We start from the raw sequence: 22,121 nt of genomic DNA, 5'->3' as shown, positions 1-22,121 counted from the left end.
GTTACTGTTACTGTTACTGTTTGAGAAGCAGAGTTGTCCCAACCACAACCACAACCATATGGAGAATGTGTGGCATATTTTCGATGGCAGAGTCCATGCAAAGGAATGAACCAATTTACGAAAACTCAGTTCTGCCATAAATGATTCTGTTTGTGTCACCAACTGCAAAACCTATATCATTTGAAAGCAGAGGCTCTACTCTTTACATTGATGTTTTTCCAAGTGTGACAAAGGCTTGGCAAGTTAGCACGCAAAAACACTTTTGCTGTTGTGTGGTCAAAAGTTCTGTTTCCCTCAAAACCACTGCAGATGTCTCATACTAAACTGATACAACAGCTCAATAGTGGATAAAACAGGGAAAGCCACTTCACCAGTTTAGCAGTATTTCAGATATTTAAAACAAAAGCTAATCAATATTTATCGACAACAAATGATATGAAATTACTGTATCATGATACTTTTTCAGCCATGTCGTCCAGCGATAGTCTGCGCTAGTATCAAATTACAGCTTAGATCTATACTATGTGCATTAATTATGCAGCACATTGCACAATTAATGCACATTGCCCAGCCCTGCTCCACTCATATCAATCAGATTTGCACCTGACTCACTCTGTGGTTACAAGTGACAAAACGAAACTGGAAGATGTTAAACAAAGCTAAAAATGGAAGAAATTATGCTAATAAGGCAGCAGAGAGCAAAGTCAGAAGTCTGGAATTGATTTTAAACTGAGAGTAGCTTAAAGTAATAATGCATGTTTACTTCAGGCTCAGGACTGTAATTAGAGTTCATTAGTCTGGTTGGATTGAGCTCAGGCACAATGTCTGTGGCCTCGGACCGGGTCAGGTTGGACTTTTAGGCCCAATCTAAACTCCGTTTTAAACTGACAACTTGGTTGTTTACATAAAGACAAAGATAGTTTTAGAGGAATGAGTGATGAAATTATATATGCACTACTGAAATTGCTCATAATTCAATTAAACTCTCAGCAAATCTAATGCAGCACAATTTAAAATTGATCAATGATACCAGTGCATGTACAAACTATTGAGCTAGTGAAGAATAGAGTAGCAAGACAGGTTAGTGTGGGAAGACTGTCAAAAGAGGTGTTTGTTTTCTTTGCAGAGTCTGGCATGTCAGTGAGAGTCCACGGTTTGTCTATCTCAATCTCGCTCAATCTCTTGCTCCCACTTCAGTCGGTAAATACAGATGCTTTAGAGTGCCTGCACAAGCAAACGCAGAGCTCTGTTCAAACACACTCACACAAAGCCTGGGTGACAGGCACGGCAGACCTACGATCCTCTGGAGAAATCTGACAGAAACGGCTGATATTAGCGGGCACATGTGTGTGTTTGTTGGTCGCTGTGTGCACACACACATTCCAGGATAGCAATTAAGTGTCATGCAGTTGCAAAGCAGTGAATATAGTTAAAACCATTGGGACTTTAGTTCAAATATGAGAAAGAAGAAAAGAATTACAAAGAGACAGAATGATAAATTGAAATGTCACATCTCCACTTGAGGATGAGCTCATTTCAGAGAATCACAAAGTTTTCTTGTCTTGATGAAGACCTCGGAGGCACCGACATTTTGCCTGAAGTTTTTCATCAATCAAAGCAGTTCTATTACTGCAGAACACCTCTGAGATCTTGGGGCTATCATCAATATTGCATCATATTACATTCAATGTCTCACCCACCCAACCATAGCAGCAAAGTCACATGTGAAAACAGCCACCCTTTGAAAGTCCCTTTACTTTCCAACATATGATTCTCTGACTTGAACTGTACAACTTCACAAAGCAACAATTAGGAAAATGTTTTGCATACTGTTCACTGAGTATCACAACTCACACTCTTCCACATATAAATCCATACTTTCAGTATAATGATTGGAATATCCACATCAACCAGCTAGTCTGCAAGAATCCTAAAGCTGTTGTTTTTATAAACAAATTTCTGTTGTTTTTATGTTCACAAATACCAAAGAATGAGCAAGAGTCTGTTCTGTTTTGAAAAGAAAGCTTCATTTTCTGCCTTTTCACTTAGTCATGACCTTTTCTTGTCATTTGTCTTTTTGTGTGAATGCCATTAAGGTGTGTTGTAAAAAGCTTTGACAATATCAGGCAAGTCTATCACGTGGACAACATATCACGGAAACAAAGTAAGTAATATGTAGAGGCAAAATACCACACAAAAAAGTAAAAGAACTGGACTGTTTGACACTGACCATTTACACATAAAAACACATTTCATTACTAATCAATCAATCAATCAAGTTTATTTGTATAGCACATTTCAGCAACAAGAAAGTTGAAAGTGCTTTACATCACAAAAACAAATTATACAGTCATAAACAACACAGTCAACAATTCAAACAAAACATTTCATCTGGTGGCAGTATTATACATCAGAATGTGTAATATCATGCATGTGTATTATTAATGTTTCATTTATAATGTTTCAAAAGAAACTCTAAACAGGTGTGTTTAAAAAAGGTCTTTGGTTTTTATATCTGGAAAGAAAAAAATCCCTGAAAACCTGAAACATGCAGAAACTGTTGGCACCTTTTAGACAGGACAAAATGTGTTTGCTTCAGATTTTAATCAAAGAATCTCACTAATGAACTGTTGACTGATTATAAATGAGAGATTGAAGCAAACGATTGAACACAGTCAACACTGCTGTAACAGAGAATAATGATCCCTGGATAAATATTTTTGCCACTTTTGCTACCTATTCACCTGATTTAAAACTGTAGTTTAATGTTTGTCTTTATTATGTCAGGCAATTAGGTGTTTGACATACTAAGCTGAGTTCCTGTAAAGCACTTTTGATTGTCTTGTATATAATATGAGCAATATAAATAAACTTCCCTTGTATTGCCTTCTGTAAATGAAACAGTAAAATGTCCAATACTGTATATGTAGCAAGTTAACACTTTAATAATTTCACTTAAGGATTTTCACAAATAGTAGTAATAGTAGAAATACTAGTAGTTGCTAAAGGCAATATTTTATTTGTTGTTTGCTATTGTTTGTTTGTTGCCACTGGTTTGTCACTTGTCTTGTTGTTGCCATTATTACAGGAGTAACGACCAGCAGTGTGGTGCTTAACATACACCAACAATACAAAGTATTCAAGCTGAAGATATCCCATCTGGGAGCATCCATCAACAAATTACTGTTCTAGATCTTCCCCAAGTATCCCAAAGGGGATATAACCAATGATTTTTGCACCATTATCATCTTGTTATGTCAGTAACATTGTGATATGTGTCATTATTGGCACTGTGCTGTCCTCAGGATACAGATGCTTCATTCAATCCTAATTATGGTTTGCTGTCATCACCAAGGTACCATTTGCACTTTATTTAAATATTGTGATAACACTTTTCACACAGATTCAAAGCATTATGGGAATCAACATTTGCATTGCAATAGCTATTCTCTGTAACATTTGTGCAACAGATGTGCACTGATGTATGTAGGAGTGTCTAATATTTTAAAAACGTCAAGGTAATGCATTGCTTGATCGGCAACATAATTACATACAGGCAAGTGTTGATAATGTTTTATCATTTCTGCTGATATTTATTAGCACAAAATGGTGGTCCACACAACTTGCATAATAACTGTCCTTAGAGGATTTACTGAAAAGAGGTGACAACCATCCTGTCACAGTGTACAGGACCATCAGCTGCAGAGAACTGGACTTTATTGCGAAAGAAAAATTAGGTCTTAAAAAAAATCACTCCCAAGTTGCACGCACAAACAAGAACAGTTGGTCTACCACAAACTCTAATGGAGGCAGAGGCAACATGTTTTTCTACTGCAACCACTGGAATGGATCAAAACCACTCTCGTGTAATGCTTTCCTTTCCACCAGATGTCTTCGAAACTGAGCTCTGTGTAAAAACACACATCTGTTTTAGTTCTGATAAAACTGACATCTACAGACTAGATTAGTCAGACAGGATGACAAACATAGGAACACCACAGGGAATCCAATCAATTTTCAAAACCAAACAACCTCGGCAAAGTCCCAATGCTACATCATGCCACAATTAGTATGCACAGTGTAATAAGTTACAGGAAGATTTTGTTCATAGTGAAAACATGCTTTATTATCAGCATTTCGAACTGGACAGAATTATACACCCATTGTAAAAAATTAAAATTTCTCTCATTTTAGAAAAAAAAAAAAAAAAATATATATATATATATATATTTTTTTTTTTTACCTCAAATAAAACAAAAACAAGTTTGTATACATTGTTAAGCAACACACCAGAAATGTTAAATATTTGAGGGAATAAACCCTGACTTTCATTTTGTCAGACACATATTATTGTGTCTGACATCCATATTATTGTTGGATTCAGAAGATCACCCAGTCAGAACCTCACTGAATGATGTGTGCTTCTGTTGGAATTCAATTAGCACTGGAATGCAATAGCTGTAAAAAAAAATAATAATAATAATAATAATCAAGTCTTATTCTAGAGCTGCGTATTTGGAAATAATTATTTTTATCTCCACATACAGTTAGTCGCAGCTATGTGGCCTGTTGGGCAAAATAAAACATTCAACTTTAAGCTGAATCCTTAAAAGGTCAAATTATCATCAACTATGAAAGAAAAACAAAGTAGATACGTAGTTACTCCCACACTATAAAAAAAGTCCTAAACACAAACCATATCACTTAACTAAATGTACACCTTTTCCTAATACAATCATAATTTAACAGAAGCATATCATATGCAAAAGTCACAAGCAAGATGTGGATTACTAACAAGACGTGCTTCATTTGTGTTTTTGATTCAAAATACCTGCATAACAATCAGTGCGAAAGCAGTTCAAACTGCCTTCTACAATTGCTTTAAGTTGCTCCACAGTCAGCCTATTTTGACAAGCTCCATCTTGTCCTTGTGTTCTGTCTCTGTTTATAAAGTCTTTGTTAAAAAATGGATTTACCTTGAGGTTTTTTCTGACTGGACTTTCTGAACCTGTCATTGAACTGCAGCATGATTAGTTTTCCATTATCAAACCTTTTTTTGTTTGCTTTATCTCTAGTTTCCCTTTGTCCTCATTTTGGCTGAGCCTTACCACATAATAGTGCAGCTACTTTTAACAAATTAATCTATATGTATGAGCCTTCTTGTGTTTACATGTGTTGCTGTCTTTCCAGTCTGTTTTGTCTTGCTTTGTTTGCTTAAGCTGTTATCAATAAGAAACAGCATGAATAAACTACAAAAAAGCTCCCGCACAGAGTCGCAAGAACGTAATGACTACAGCAGTATAATGATTTTTGGCTTCCAACCACTAAAGACTTAAATGGAGACATTTCTAATGACATCATGGAGTCATAATTAATTTTCTTTCATAAGTAATTTCCCTTGACCCATTATTTCTGTAGTGCAGATTATAGCATTATTCTGAACAATACAGCTTAATCAAGCTTTAATGTGGCAAGATGAGAAACCTTCAAATCCTCATGTAGCCCTTTTTATTCTGAAACCAAATTTTCTTTGCTGCGGTGTTAATTTTCACAACCTCCCATGTCAGTCACAAAGTTCATAGCAGGCAAGAACAAGCCATGTCAAGTGAATTTACTTCCATCTTAGGTTTTCTTCAAGCTATTTCTTCCTTCCTTAGCCCTAAGATACACATGCATTATATAATTCAATCAGTACAGTAATGTGGAATGAAAAACAGACTTAGAAATATACTTATTTTTATTTCTCTCATGTAAATATCTCTACAAAAGTCTGATTTTCCAAAAGCATACAACTGGGGTACTGACAGGCTGTGAAAATGACATTTTTTTATGACTGATTGCTCAGAATTTTCTGTATTCTTGTAACTTGTGTAAAAGTGGTCAAATATCAAAAGATGAGCTCAGGTTGAACTCTGTATGTAAGCCAAGATTAAATGAACCTTCATTACAATGTTACCCTTAGTTAAAACTAAAAGATAAATATATTATTTATAGTTTAGCTTTACATTTTTATTTATGTTTTATATTTCTATTGGATTGGCAGGAGCAGCCGGATGAGGAAAGAAGTCAAAGTTACAATGCAAAAAGTGTGAAAACAGGGATCAGCAGACCAGTTACTCAAATGTGATAGTTTGCAGATAAGTAGTGTTTTAAACGTGGTTTCTAAAATGCCTTAGGATCACTTCACATGAGATTATGTCTGTGTGACAGCATTAAAAATCTGTCCGAGGGGCGTGCTATGGTGGCGTAGGGGATAGCGCGACCCACAGTTTAACCCACCCTTGAGTCCTCAACACAGCCGTCGCGGGTTCGATTCCCGGACCCGGCGATATTTTCCACATGTCTTCCCCCCCTTTCCTGTCAGCCTACTTTCATATAAGGGACACTAGAGCCCACAAAAGACCCCCTGGAGGGGGAAAAATAAAAAATAAAAATCTGTCTGAACACGGATAGTCTCTGCACCAACTTGGTGAGGCATGCTGTGGTTCACCAGGAATGCAACGGGCTTTTCATTACATGTTATTGAGCGTCCACAAAAATTCCGTTGTGGTTTGTCATCACGGCGGTGTCGTGACGTGTTGGACTTAGAGTTTCAGTTTTTTGCTTTTTGTTTAGTCAGCACTTTAAACACTTTAAAGTGTTTAATGCACTTCAAAGTGCATAAGTTGGTTTTATGTTGAGTTATTCACCCCATGACTTCATTGGTAAGATGCTACTGCCCCATTTTTCTGCTAGTCTATATCTGTTTATTCTTTGTATCTGAAGCCAGTCTTCTTCTTCTTCTTCTTTTTTCCCCACCTATTCTATTTAGAATTCTTCTGCTATACAGAAAACAGTATTGCCAATAATACTTGTTCCTCTAGGATAATGCTAATCAAATCCCTTTGTGTGTTAAGATTCTTTGATGCCTCTCGATCCTCCGCCTCCTGCCACCACCTTCTGTCTGCATTTAGGTCCTACACTAATACACATGATCACAGGTGGGAGTGTATCTGGGTCCTTGGTGCTGCATGAAAAAGCATAGTAGCAGCACTGATAGTCTAACCCATGCAGTGTGGCTTAGTTACATTCCTTAAAGAATTTGAAGAAAAACTGGACATGCTGGGCTCACATGCTGGATACATGTACAAGCTAATGACACCCACACCAAGATGCCAGTGGTGAGGAAGCACTCCAAAGTGCACCCCGACAGGTTACTTGCAGACGTTTTATTCTTTCAGACTTTCAGTTCTGGTTCCTCAGAAAAATAATGTGTCTAATAAAAATAATACACACAAACAATGTGTGTAATAACGTTTCTAAAAATGAAATTCTTTTCTGTGTAAAAGAGGAAACTATTGGATAATAAAGCTGATTTTGGTTTGGTTGTTGCATATCTCTTCTCATTCTTCCTGTACTGCTGATTCCGCTCTGTGAGGGCATGGCAGCTCATACAGCCAATTCACATGGTCTCCATTAGGCTAATCAGCCTGGCTGCATAAGAGGTGCTAAAGGGCAGTCCTCAGTGCCTGATTGTCCATCAAAGTAGTGGTAATCAACCCTTCCTCTTGCGATCTCATTTGATGTTGCCTATATAAATATGTCACGTCTCTCTTGTGTTTCTCAGTAGACTCACTTGGGCCTTACCTTCCACTACTGGAAGGACAAACAATGGCACACAAGTACTCGCCATCTCAAGAACCTACCCTACAAAAAGCCACAAAACATAACACAAGAGTCTAAAACAACCAGACATGAAAAATATATATATGTCAGCAGTACAAAGTCATTTCAATAAAATCAACAAGCCTGTGGGTTTCCTCATGAGGTAATGTTAAAAGGAAAACAGGAACAAAGATATATTCAGTTAGAGCTTTGCAAACTACAGAAACAATTATTTAAGGATTATCTTGGAGTTTGTGTTATATATCAGGACACTGTCAAGCTTTGTTCCTGCTTTATTTCAGCTGCTGCTTTTTACTTGTCTTTGAGATTGTCTGTATTCCCTCTACATCTATGGCTTGGGTTAAACTGATTAAGTGTTTGTACCCCGAAAAAAACTCCAGACCGTTTATAAAAGATAATCTAACCTCTTCTTATTGCTTCCCCTACTCAAACAACCTCCATTTGTTTCCCAGAGCATTAACACACTGCTGACCTAGATAAATATGACCCATGTCCCACAGTAACACACAGAGGGCTGGGAAAAACATACACAAGCAGAACCAGACATGTATGTCCTGTCAAAGCACATTTAAGCACAAAGACACACATCTTTAAGCAGAGAATGGGCCAATTCAATGAGACATTCACACAGACTTTCAGACTTTTTTCAAACGTTTGACAAATTCAAATGAAAGTCTTTCAGTGGCAGTAATGCGTTAAAAGTGAATATTATTGTTTGAAGAGATGTCAATGTACAACAGCTCCTAGTTGTGGTGTTTTAGAGAAGCAGCATGTAGGCACATTCCAGGACAGCTGCCAGAAACAACCACAGCGTGAGGAGACAGAAAAGCCTTACAGGGAACCTCAACTTCCTTCAACTGCCTTCCCTTCCAGTCAATAAGAGCAGTCATGACACTGATGTAGAGACATAGCTAACCTTTCAAAGATATACTTTGACTAAATTATATGAACTTTCATAATCACCATCATGCTTTCTTTTTTTATTATCTGTGCATGAATGCAATAAGAACATCATATTTGATAAAAGTGATTCTAAAGCTAATTTCTCCTTCTACATATTTTCAGAGTAATGCTTCTATAATTGAACCAGATACATTTCTTTTTTCATAGCTGTGTTTCAAAAAATTTGAAAAGGAAAACATTTTTTTTTAGCATTTGACAGTGTTTGCCAAAAGTATTTTGTTTCCTGAGTGTAAACAGGTAAATTACGTCTGTCATTTAAAGACCATAAAAGTCTGAATATGTATCAGACAGATTGCAAAGCCAGATTGTCAACATCAATTCTGCTCATGCTCTGCCCACATGGTTCCAGTCTCAGCTCGCTGCCTTCTCCCTGGTCTCACTGCAAACTCTGCAGGGACTTCGACTTAGACTGCAAGCTGTTTGTTGTTTCACTGAGATGTTGAGTTTTGAACTATTTGAACCCTAAAAAGCTAGATATTTGCACTAACCTTCTCCGTCCTTTTGACCTTCCCATGGCCTGGATTTTTCAACAACTTCACAGAGGTCCTCGAGCAATCTTGTCCTCGAGCTGCAGCTCAACATGTTTTTCTCTTGTCTCAATTTTCACACAGCAAACTAGTTTGTGAAAATTGAAGGGTAGGCAAGTTCAAGCAAAAAAAAAAAAAAAAAAATCTGATATTGAAACTTTCCTCTCCCTGAGGGCAAGAACAGAAAACGAATAGCTTGTCCATATTTTCCAACTTTTAAAATTATTTTAAATAAATACATTCGGGTGGCATCCCTGGTGAAGATGTGTCCAAATCTTGAGATTTTAATCTTTTACTAATGCTTTTTTTAATTGTCATTGGTCTTTTCTGCTCTTTCACTACTTGTATTACTTTTATTGTTTTTGCTGTGCAGTACTTTGGTGCAAAGTGCAACAAAATACAGTCAACAATGACGCTGTCATAAAATTTTAAATAAATTGAATGGGTAATCGTTTAATGACGTCCTATGAGCAACTGATCAGGGTGTCTCCTATATGTTTCACTTTGAAAGTTTTCAGGCACATCCAAGAAGGACACGCATTAGCCGCATTGGCAGACTCAGACTATATTTCCCATAAATAACATTGAAAGTATTATTATTACACACATATTCTAAAGACAATAGATGGATGAATGGATGAGTCATCAGTGGATCTTATTTTCAAGAGAATATGTATTTAAACCTTATGGTCACATCTACACAGAAATAGTCTGCAGACACAACATCAGCCTATTTCCATTGTCATCTCAATCCACAAACCTAAATTCTCCAGAAAATCTGTGGGGCAAGAAACTGAAGAGAGGAGAAGAGACAATAAGAGAGGATGCAGGACTCTGGATTAATAAGAAATATCCATCTCTCTGTATGGTTCAAACTTATGAAATGTTATGGGAGAAGACTATGCACTGTCCTGTTGCCACAAAGACAGCAGAGCACAGGTCCCAACAGTTACTGCAATGACGATTACGCAAAAAACAATAATATATCTTAGCATAACATTTTCCTCAATAAATATATCCATTAGGTTGGTTAGAAATAGAAAACACAAAGCTTCACGGAGCCTAAATGAGAAGGATATATTCTAGATTGAATGTCTGTGTAAGTGCAAAGTGCTTTAATTGAATGTAAAATATAATTGCAATATCAATATGGACAAGGAGAGCCATCCAGAATTTAGACAGTGCAACAATTTTTTATTTTTATTTTTTATCTGGGCTGACTCATAGAGAGCAGGTCAGGGAAAGATAACCCGAGTCTCAAGGGAGGAATGTATGTTCATGTGTACACCCAAAGGTCATAAAAGAAAACTGTGGAACAAGACTGGACAGATTTCCAGAAGAAACTTTTTTAGCTTAACTCAAGTGTTTTCATTGTTTGGTGCAACTGAGAATATGTATACACAGGTATTGCACAGATTGGAGCAAGACAATGATTGAAGAGGAGAAGGAAAATATGACAGAGAGTTTATGACTATAGATAGCATGAGAAAAATGTTGTGATAAAAGATGTGGTGATTGATTTTATCTGAAACTGCTCCCTCCAGGTCAGAGGTCAATCTGTGCCTCAAGCAAAGAAGTTCAAATATGTTGGTGTCTTCATCAGTAGTGGTGGTAAGACAGAGTGGGAGATGGATAGACATATTGGGGTCTTGTCTGCAAACAAAGCAGTTTCTACTCCAAACTGTCAAGGTTAAAAAAAGAAAGCTCAGCCCTTAAGTGAAGCTCTTGATTTACAGGCCCCTCCAGGTTCCAAACCTCAGCTGCGGTCATGATTAATGGATCATGACCAAACGCAGAAGATCTCAGATGCCAGCAGCTGAAATTTGATGCTTTGTATATTATCGTAGCTCTGTCACAAAGATGATTTGATGGGCTCTGTTATCCTTGAAAGCCAAAAGGAGAGCTGCTGCTCCTCCACATTGAAAGAAGTTAGTTGAGGTGATTTGGGCATCTGATCAGGATTTCACAAGGATGCACCCAGAACTCACCGGGTATACAGTATGTATGTATATATATATATATATATATATATATATATATATATATATATATATATATATATATATATATATATTTATATCAGTGGCGGGCCGTGCATTTCACACCTAGGCCTTCAGTAGTGCTGTCTGAATCAATCCAACCCTCAATAACTATTTTATGGCTATAAACTTCTACAGCTGCGACACACATAAAAAAAGCATCAAAAATAACCTGATAAAATTGCAATATTATTTAGGAATATAGCAACATTTTACTCACCAAAAATCCTGATTATTTGTACACAAAATCCATCCTCCTTTCTTTCCTCAAGAAGATTTCAATTACTCTGTTGTGCAGATTATCCGTGTTTCAGTTCCATGAAGAAGTCCTTTTCTATCGCCATTAAAGCTAATGCTGAAAGTCGAGCCTGAACTGTCCTATTTCTGGCATAAGTTTTAGTTAGTAGACTGAAAGTGGTGGACAAATCCTTTTCCTGGTTGTGACAGGCTCGCTAGCTTCAGAGTTGCCCGACCTTGCTTAACAACGTCCAGCTTTTCTTGAAAAGTCCGTCTTGAAAATGTCTTTGACAGTAAATCTCCAATCAAATCCATTTCTTCTCCTCCTTCACACATTGTGGGTTGACAAACCAGCTATTAAATCAACACAACAATATCTTTGCTTGTGCAGCTCGCTACAGATGCAGTTTGCTAGCTCTGGCTACTACACGCTTTGACTAGCCAATCAGAGCGTGTGAATACGCTGACGTTTCGTACGCCTGCTAGAGGGCCTCGCCAACTCAAAATCTGATTGGTGGAAGCAACAGTTTGATCGACATTTATTCTATGCTACAGGGCCCGCGGAACTGATTGTGAAGGCCTCCAGGCAGATTTCTTTGACCCTGGCAACAAATAGTGGCTGAAATGTGATTGGCTAAATGCTTAAATATGAAAATACACGCCTGGAAGCAGCGCAACCAGGGGGCTAGCAATGAGAGGAAGCGGACAGACCATTTGGATTTATTTAAAACGTATTCATGGACAAAATATAATTAACATCAGTCTGTGATTCAGATATTTTTAGGCCAGCAGAGAAGGCCTAGCAGGCCCTGACGGCCCACCACTTATATACAGTATATATATATGTATATATATATATATATATATATATATATATATATATATATATATATATATATATATATATATATATATATATATATATATATATATATATATCCATCCCAGAAAGACCCTAGATTTACCAAACAACAAACTGAAAAGTGTTAATGGGAAAAGAGGTATCCAAGTTTCCATCCTGGACATGCAAGTGTACAAGTCTGCTAGATGAAAAAGTGAAAAGGTAAGGGAATGTAGATCTGCAGTAAAAGATGAATGTGTTTGTTTTTGCTGAAACTGTCTGACAGAGGTGATGACTCACCTGTACACAGATATTAGACGATGCTGTTGGTGCGAGTGTTCAGGTGCAGGGATTTATGCAGAGATCCATTATGCATGTTTTACTATCTCAAGTTCACACTAGGCACTGCACTACTCATTTTACCCACAGCTCTTTGTACACAAATGTTTCAGTTGTTTACTTCAATCCATTCACCAACCTCATGACTTTATTTTCCAAAACACAGCAACAGTCAGATAAACAACACATTAATAGACTGAATAAATGCTAACACAAGCAGAACTCACACACCTTGTCAAGTATGCGGATGCTGAAGGTTTAAATAAGAATTGCTCCAACACCTCTATTCTTTCACCATAATGTAAAAATTACACCAACATATCTTACAACTACAGAGAGCAAGGAAATATGTTTTACTAAAAGGATTCTAGAGCCTATGAAGCCCCTGTAGGATTTTGAAACTGTCTGCGACTTATTAACTGGACTGCAGTTGTCTTGTTAACCAGGATCCATAGAAGCCTGGAGTTTTAAAGAAATGTATCATGTTTACCAGGCGGAAAAAGTGCAATCAAGAACACCTCATCTAGACGCAAATCCTCTTTTCTCAGTCTGTAAATTGAGGGTTCAGTTCCTGTTGTATAAAATTTCTAATGAGTTCACATAATTCCCATTTCCATATATTCACATAGTAAGAAAAAATATAGGATGGAATCAGTCATAAAGACATTTTTTAAGTTAAGAATTTTATGGTCCAACAGAAAAACATTTCAGCCAGTTATTCTTAAGACTGCTTAAGTGCTTTCACATCTTAACCACTCTGAATTTGTGTTTTGATATATATATATTTATATATTCCTTTATTTAATCAGGTAAACCCCGTTGAGATCTAGATCTCATTTTCAAGAGGGACCTGAGCAAAAAATTTGCAATACATAGCAAATTTGCAATACATAGCTATATGCAATACATATGCTAATATTATAATAAAATGTCCATCAAAGAAATTTTTTAAAAATCTAATTGATTTTGAAACATCAATGGATGCTAATCAGTGGTGGAGAAAGTACTCAAAAAATGTACTTAAGTAAAAGTACAAATACACAGGCAAAAATGTACTCAAGTAAAAGTCAAAGTACCACATTAACATTTTACTTAAGTAAAAGTAAAAAAGTACTGGCTTTTAAAAATACTTAAGTATTAAAAGTAAAAGTACTTGCTGAATACATAACCTAATCGCTAATATCATTAAGTGTGCCGATAGTATTTAATTTGAATACATCATAAATGTGCCATTTTAATAAACAATGTCACAGATTAAACATGTTCTTATTGTGTTTATTCTCTGTAAGAGTTTAGACTTAGATATGTGATTCTATGCATCATAATTTCAGGGATGGAAACATCTTATTTCCTGTCCTAACGTAGCATGAACTTCATTAGTGACATTTATTTAGAAAGAAATCCAACTGAAAGGGGATGGAACGAAGGTGTGGGGGGGAAGACATGCAATCGAGGAGCCACGTAGCAGAGTTGTGGTCAAGACCACTGAACACGAGACCAAGACCAGCGCCCTGCGCTACATGACACAATAAAATGAAGTGCACCTATCAAAATTGGTTCTCAGATTGATCTGAAAGATCCACATTTCCATAAAAACACCTAGATATAAATACTTAGAGCTGAAATATATTTAACCAGTATCAATTACAACTCATTTCATTCTGTTTTGCTTTCATCGCTGTGCTACAATCCGCAGAGGTCGCCTGCCATCCCTATAAAAATAACGCCCTGGGCGGTTGCCTATATTGCCCATGTCAGAAACCACAACTGTCTGCACCATTAAACCATGAAACATAGCAATTAACTGTAATTGCTATTTTACAATTACAGTTGTAATTGTAACATTACAACAACACTATGAACACTGTCCAACGGCGCAACAAGCAGAAGGAGCACCATGACTGTTCTCATCCTCCCTCCCACTGCATGTTTGCCACCATGACAGGAGACAAAATCAATCAATGAGCATGCTCTGTGTTCATACGTTCAACTTTTACTTATTCGGCAATTAAATAAATGTGTGTGTGTGTGTGTGTATATATATATATATATATATATATATATATATATATATATATATATGCAACATGTGTCTCAGTACAGCTAACTTTGCTAGCATCACGTCCACAGATCTTACCTTTCTTTAAGCTTTCCTTCCAAGTGACGCTAAAAGTTGGACAAAGTCCCACCGTCTGTGAAAGCGAAGCGCTGCTGGTTTTACATGTCGTCATATCTTATGATTTATGCAGCTATTATCGATTAGTTAGACATCTTCTCCCGCTCAGAGGAAACCACTGCGCATGTCTGGAGCTCCGCGTGCTAGTAAAGGGGGAGGCGATGGGTGACAACAGACACTAAGTCACGTTATTGCTTGGATTTTACGGCGCCACCTTAAAGTCCCTGAACTTCATATTTTAACGGACAAAAAGAGAGCAGTGCGACTTGGATGTAACGAGTAACGCGACACTTTTGTAGAAATGTAGTGAAGTAGAAAGTACAGATACTTACTGTAAAATGTAGTGGAGTAAAAGTAGAAAGTACCCATTATTAAATCTACTTAAGTAAAGTACAGATACATGAAAATTGTACTTAAGTACAGTAACGAAGTACTTGTACTTCGTTACTGTAGTACTGTAGTACGAAGTACTTGTACTTCGTTACTTCCCACCACTGATGCTAATACAACAAAAAACTTTTTTATTTTGATGTCTCTTCTCTGACTTGTTTCCCTTATTTGCAAGTTACTTTAATCCCATCAACCTAAAAGGGAACTGCACTAACCTTTAAGTAAATCACTCTTGTCTTCATTTGTATAAATCCATTCTGCATTGTCCTGAGTATGAATGGATTAGTATTCCAAGATTTAATAAAACAGCTGCACATAGAGTACTGTCTAAGCTACCCAGACAGAAGTTTAGACAGCTACTTTCTAAGATACAGTAACTTAGACAGCTACAGTCTTAGCTATTGTTGCGATACTATTGCGAGTATTGCAATACTTACAATAGTATTGTGAGTATTGTTGCAATCTTCTAATTGCAACAATACAGCATCTTGTACCCTATTGCGAGTATCAACAAATTTGGGGTGGTGAGATCTTTTGTAGAAATTAATCTTGGCAATGTTTTGGTAGCAGTAAAACATATTTATAAAGTTAAATATAAATAAAGAAATAAATATTTAAAAAGTTTAAAAAAGCAACATATTGTCTGTTGATGTGTTCCCATTATGCTGTTTTAACTGACTCAGTATTCAACCAATAATCAGAACCAAAAGTCTTCCACTCTCATTTTGTGAGTCAGAAGCTAAAAAGTTTGGAAACAGCTATTTTTGAACTGCTACTAACAGGAAAGCCATTTCTTGCTGTTTGCTGTAACTCTGGTAGGAATGAGTGTGGAAACACAGATGTTTGTTCCTGTTTACACTGAGAGGAAGGTAATTGAGAAAGTCTGGCTCACTCCTTGGGAGCTCTCTGCTGCTCAGTGGGAGCTGTGTAACTACTGAAACAAACATTTCACATCTCTTTCTCACTGTTTATATCTCCTCTCTGTTCCCACATGCATTTTTCTCCCCTTAATCCTTTTGTCACCTTATTCTTCCTTTGGAGGAAATATCTGGTACTTAGCAGGAACTGGGTGCCATGTTTGCTACACCTTGGAAGGGTGGCACCAAAGACAGGAAGAGATCCTCTATTCTTTTCCATCTCGACACCTACCCAGTATCTGTCAGAAACACCTCCTTTAACCTCCACATCAGAGAACAGCAGGGTGCCGCCTTGTCGACTGCAAGGTGCGCTAAAGCTTGCAAATGAGCTCCTTTGCTGCGAATGTTCCCATAGAACACAGAACACATTCCATATGTGGAGATTCTTCTCCCCACCTAGTCAGGCTTACCTGGAATTGGCCGGCGAAATCTTCGTCCGTGGTGCCCTCTCTGCCCTCCTTCAGCGCGATGAGAGTAAAGCCTCTGAAATAAGCAGGGCTGCTAGCTAGAAGCACCACTGTGAGGAAAACAAGGATATGAGTAAGTATATATCAGCTCCACAGAGAATCAGGGTATTAAACTGACTTTGGATTTTTCATGGTTTGTCTGCGACGCCCAGGGTCACTGCAGATAATCGTGACAGACGGTTTATCGTAACAGTGTGCATGATGTGGAAGAGTGAAGGTTGTAAACAGCAGCTTAGTATCTTACAAAGGAGTTAATAAAGGAGGATACAGCTGAATCACACTTCCTAGCATTCTCCTCATCTGTAGCCCTCAGTTCCTAGTTAATTAATCAGATATTACTTAAAACGGTCAACTGAGAAACGGCATACTCTCGAAGAACCTGGAGCAGCACCAGTTCTTGTTGATTTCTACTACATAAACATACAGATACATACATAATAATATGTGCAACAGTTAACATCCTTTAAGCACGACAATAAAATAAAATCGACTTTTATATGTTTAAAATGCATTTAGATTTTCAACAAAGCAAAACCACAAAGAAAAAATCTTGTTTATGATACATAGTTAATCCAAAAGTAACAGATGCTAAGAGTTCTCATAATCAAGTATCAAGTATAATCAAGCAAGTATGTTTAAGTATAGTCATATCTACTAAATCAGGTTAAGTGTTCTGACAAAGCTTGTCAGAAAAGTACCTTTTGGAAATAACCTTTATGAAGGTTTTATTTACCCCACATGTCTGCATTAATTTTTTTAGTCTAATGTAATGTTTAAATTGTAATTGTGTTTACATTAACTGCGAGCAAAAAAGTAATCAGTTATCAGAAATAAAGGCTTGAAAAGATCAGTCTGTGTGTAATTAGTCAATATGTGATTCACTTAGTGAACTGAGTTACTAAAACTGATTGATTTTGCAATAATTATCTAGTTTATTAAATATGGCTACATCTTAAAATAAAAAGCCTTAAACTTTAATATTTAGAGTTTTCATGGGGTCTTTAAAAAAGCCTAAAATTTCAAAATTACAACATTAGGCCAAAGTCTTAAATTCATTTAATTATTACAAGTATTTTATTAAGACTTTTATAAAATGCCAGGACACTTTATTGTGTTTATGGACTGTATTTTCAACTACAAAAGTTCCAAAAACACAATCAGCCAATCAGCTTTTTTGTTACTGGCAAAACCACAAGATAGACCAACGAAGCTCTGCTGCTAGAATGGGGAAATGCAAATTCAACAACACTTAGCCTCAAAGACACAAGTGTAAAGCTTGGTTAAACCCTGATCCAAACAGCGACTTTGAAGTCTACAAATATGCAAAAAAAAAAAAACAAGGCCAGTGGAGTTGATTCAAAAAGAGACAAATTCGTGACTGCTGTGAATGGACTGAGAGAAATGACAGCTGTCAGTCAGTTCTGTTGCTCTCCCCTCAGACATTGTTTGCACTACGGTTTGAACATTATTTCCTTCTCTGTTTAAGATATTTCTCTTTGGGCTAATCTGTTTCTAGTCTCTGAAAATAGCTCCACTCTCTCTCCCCTACTGTTCACCTCTACTCCATCTCAGAGCTGCTTTGTGCGCTGTGCTGCAGAGTACAGGAAGAAACCTGAAATTGTTTTACTGTTATAGCAAATTATCTTTTGTATGCAGTTATTCATTACTGAAGCAACATTAAACTTCTATGAAAAGAAAGAAAGGTCATAAACACAATAGAATCAGACTTGAGAAAGGACTCCATGTTCAACTATGCTTGTAAATAATTTACTTTGAACAGCAATGTTAAAATCTGTTTAACATTTAATAACTTAATATAAAGAGATTGTGCAGACTTTGAGGGCTTATTGTTTTAATAAGCTCCTCCTAATTAATCTTCCTCAAAAAAAAGAAAGAAAAAGTGTAATAATTATTTGGGTCAGCTTCCTCTGTAAGGTCAGATGTTTTTGTTTTCTTAGGGTTTTGCATGAAATATATACACCAAGTGAAAGCAGCATAAAAATAAGTCTAACAACTTTTTGTTTTACAAAAAACATAAACGTATTCCCAAGAACTGGCTGGATGTTTTTTTTTTTTTAGCACTTTGACAGTTTCTAGAAGCACTAGACACTCAAATGGAAATACATAACTATCCAGAAAGATAATTTTGCATAATAAATTTCTTTTAATGTCATGTTAGCTATTTGAAAATATTTATATTGGTGAATCAATTTGCAAGAACACTCCCAAACCCTTCACTTCTTTGCAAAAATGTTCATATCCTTTGTACCTTCTTATATTATGTCGCCTTACACCACAAGCTTCAGCATATTTTAATGTGACTTTATGTCATGCAAAGAAAATTATACTGAAATCTGATCATTTTAGCATGCATTTGTATTCAGCTGCATTTATTCTGATGCCATTACATAAAATCTGCCATCAGATCTCACCCAATTATGTGAAATCTCAGTGTAAGTCCAGCTGTTAAAGACTACTGGTGAACAAACCGCATCTTTAAGACCAAGAAACACCACTATGGTCAGGAGTATCTAAGCTTTGAACATCTCGCACAGCACTATTCAATCCATTATCCAAGTATGCAAAAAAACAATAGCACAACCAGAAGTGACAGGCCAAGCATATAGTGTTAATCAGGGAAATGGTCTATGTCTGTTCTCCCTCTGGAGGAGTGGCATGTGTGAGAGTAAGTGCAGTTGCATACTCCACAATGTGGTCCTTACAGAACACTAGGAAAATAACCCTTTTATTTAAAACAAAACCATTACGAGTCCTATTTCCAGTCAGCCATGCACAAAACAGTCTGAGCATAATAATTTTGGTAAAAAAAATAAAACATGGTGGTGGCAGCATAACGTTGTGAAGGTAAATACAGACCAGTCCTGGAAAATACTGCAAAAGACTCCAGACTAGGGCAGCAAGACAGTCTTACATATACAGCTACAATTGAATGGTTAGTTTTAAGGCATATTTATTTGAGTCCAAATGTAAATACAGTTAAGATAAATATTTGAAAATCAGAGATGCTCTTCATCCAATCTAAATTGGCGTTACCCATTTTCAAAGAATTTTTTTTTAAATTTGAGATATTAAACCATAAACCACACGCTGAGTCTGACGACTCCTAAATATGATAAGTACAAACATTTTAGATTTTAATCTTTTTTTTTTTACTTTCATTTTCATTCTGCTTCACACGCTTTGTGTTGCTCTATCACAACAAATATTGTAGTAAATTAAGTTTGTTTGTTATGTGGCCAAGTATGGAAATATTTAGGGGTAAAAATACAAAATTTACTTCATCAATCACCTGCAGGACTTTGTGCAGCAACAAGGATAATTATGCCATAAATAAGATGGGCAAGCAATTCTGGTTCAGCTTCAAGATCTATTTTACAATCTCCTACATCTCTTTACATTTATTATATATTTTTTTCAGTTTGCTGAAAAAAATGATCAAATCCCAGCTTAAATGGTTTGAGTAACCTTTTGTGAGTTTTTGTTTAAATGGTTGATTCTGAGTTTGAAACTTTCAAGGCGTTCTTCTGAGCTCATCTGAAATCACTGTGAGAAACTCGCCCCTTTTTCACTGTGGCCAAACACATCTGGCCGGCCGGATGGGAACTTAAAATTTGTTTTGTCAACTTAATTGGATCCAGATCTGTCTGTGTGTGTCTCGAAGCCCGTATCTGCATGTTGTTATAAGAGAGATTCCACTTTCAGGCAGGAAGAGAAGAGGAAGTGAATAGGCTACACATTTTAACATTAAGTAGCCTTATCATATCAAACGGCATCTCCCAGCAGGAGACTGAGGGAGACTTGCTTTGGAAACTGGATCTCCCGCGGTTGCAGTTTCCACTTAACATTGTAAAAGACAACATAAATTAAAAAAAAAAAAAAACATGTTGAAGAAGTGCTCTGTTTTCAATTTGGTACAATTTGGTAATCATCCACTAGTTTAATTGGACGCAAATTCCCGCACTGACTGCACGGCAGACTCTGGGAAGAAAAGTGAAGGTGTACCTCTGTATGTGCTGCCCGGCAGGTAGGTCTCCGGGTCCCCCTCCACCCTGATCCTGAACTCGTGGTGCCCTTCCCGCCGGGTCCCCTGCGTCTGCGCCCGGAGGATCCGCCCGCAGTACCCGTCCGACCTCCCGCCGGCGGGCTCCTCCACGAAAGCAACGGCATTGCACAAAAAATTCGAGACAAAATAACCCTGCAAGAGCAGCAGATGCAAATACATTCCCATTTCTGAACTGCCGCTCGGAAATGACTGTGCAGTGGCTGTTCAGTTAAAAAAAAAAATCAAATTAAATTAAGCAGACAAAGACCAGCGCTTGCTCCCTCCTGCCGGGAACTCCCACTGAACTACAGACGGAGACAGCGATGCGCAGAAGGAGACCAAGACAAGTCCATCCTGAAGTGGAGAGAGCGCGGCTGGAGCTCTGCGCGGTGTAGCGCTGCTTATAAGAAGAGAGGGGAGAGGAGCAGCAGCTGCTGATTCTGGATCAGTCAGTGTGATGTGCTGGAGTGGTAGAGAGAAGATAGGAGGGCTCTGCGAGCAACGGTGCGGCGATACAGGCGATTATCTCCCTGATGCGAGACGAGGAAAAGTTCAAACTGACTCCCAAACACTTCCTCCACTCACACAAGCAGTTAACTTGCGGTCTGAATGTGCACAGATGCAGAAACGTCTCGCTGTATAGTAGCCCCATGCTTTCCGTTCACTTGCATTAGTTTATTGTATTAGCCGTTTGTGGCATGACATCACTAGTCATGCAACGGTGCAAATAATATTTGATAAACAAGAAATTTATCCAAGAATCTATACATTTCCATCTACTGTGTGGACAAACCACAAAAGCATATTTTGTAAACATTATCTATTTGTGATCAAAATTTATTTCAGCTTTTCATTGTGAACATTTTCTGCATGCTGATAATGCAAAGAAAATGTAACTATCCCCTGATCATGCTTTTCCTGACTAATATGACTTTTTCTGATTGCCTTTTAGTTTTAACCTGATGTGACTAATCAGATATTATTTATTGTTATTGTATTTATTGTTTTAAACACATATGAGCTGGCTATTTTATATTCCAACAGAAAATTAAGGAATTACATCATACAAAATTTTGTACCTAACCGTATTGGGATATTAGGAAGTAAAAGTAACAATTTAGAAATAGAAATAGCCTTTTTATTGTCCACAGATGGGAAATTCAAAAATTTTGCAGTTCAGTTAAATTTGCACAAATTGCATTTGCTTAGATGAAAATTTCAGAATCAGTTAATTTCTTAACTTCCAACCAGTTTTTAAGATATCCTTAGTTAACTAAATTTGTGAAATTCTTTTTGGTCATTCTGTTCTTTCAGATTACTTTACTCAGTGCATTTGTTTCAACAAATGAATGAAGTTCTAATTGTTCTGTTTTATACTCAGATACAATCCCATTTTTACTACCCTGCAGAAACAAAAATTCAGGGTTTGAATCTCAGCCAGAGCGGTATAATGTACTACGTTCCCCTTGTACCAGTACTTCTCTCTGGGTACTCTCA

At 37.0% G+C, this 22,121-nt stretch overlaps 1 protein-coding gene across 1 annotated transcript in view; it reads right to left on the bottom strand.

Annotated features, from left to right (window-relative positions):
* The window catches only part of LOC102237504 (spondin-1-like), a 93,029-nt gene extending 71,909 nt beyond the window's left edge, over window positions 1–21,120 (bottom strand). The window contains exons 1-2 of the mRNA XM_014473671.2: window positions 20,585–21,120; window positions 16,505–16,611 (exon numbers count right to left, since the gene is read on the bottom strand). Coding sequence (XP_014329157.1) covers window positions 16,505–16,611; window positions 20,585–20,810 — 333 coding nt within the window. The 5' untranslated portion in view covers window positions 20,811–21,120. The remainder of the gene's footprint in view (window positions 1–16,504; window positions 16,612–20,584) is intronic.
* Window positions 21,121–22,121: the final 1,001 nt, after the last annotated feature.

Source organism: Xiphophorus maculatus, chromosome 2 (assembly GCF_002775205.1).
Source record: "Xiphophorus maculatus strain JP 163 A chromosome 2, X_maculatus-5.0-male, whole genome shotgun sequence".
Classification (NCBI taxonomy): Eukaryota; Metazoa; Chordata; class Actinopteri; order Cyprinodontiformes; family Poeciliidae; genus Xiphophorus; species Xiphophorus maculatus.
Note: the sequence above shows the minus strand (reverse complement) of the source record. Positions and strands in the feature narration are given on the sequence as shown.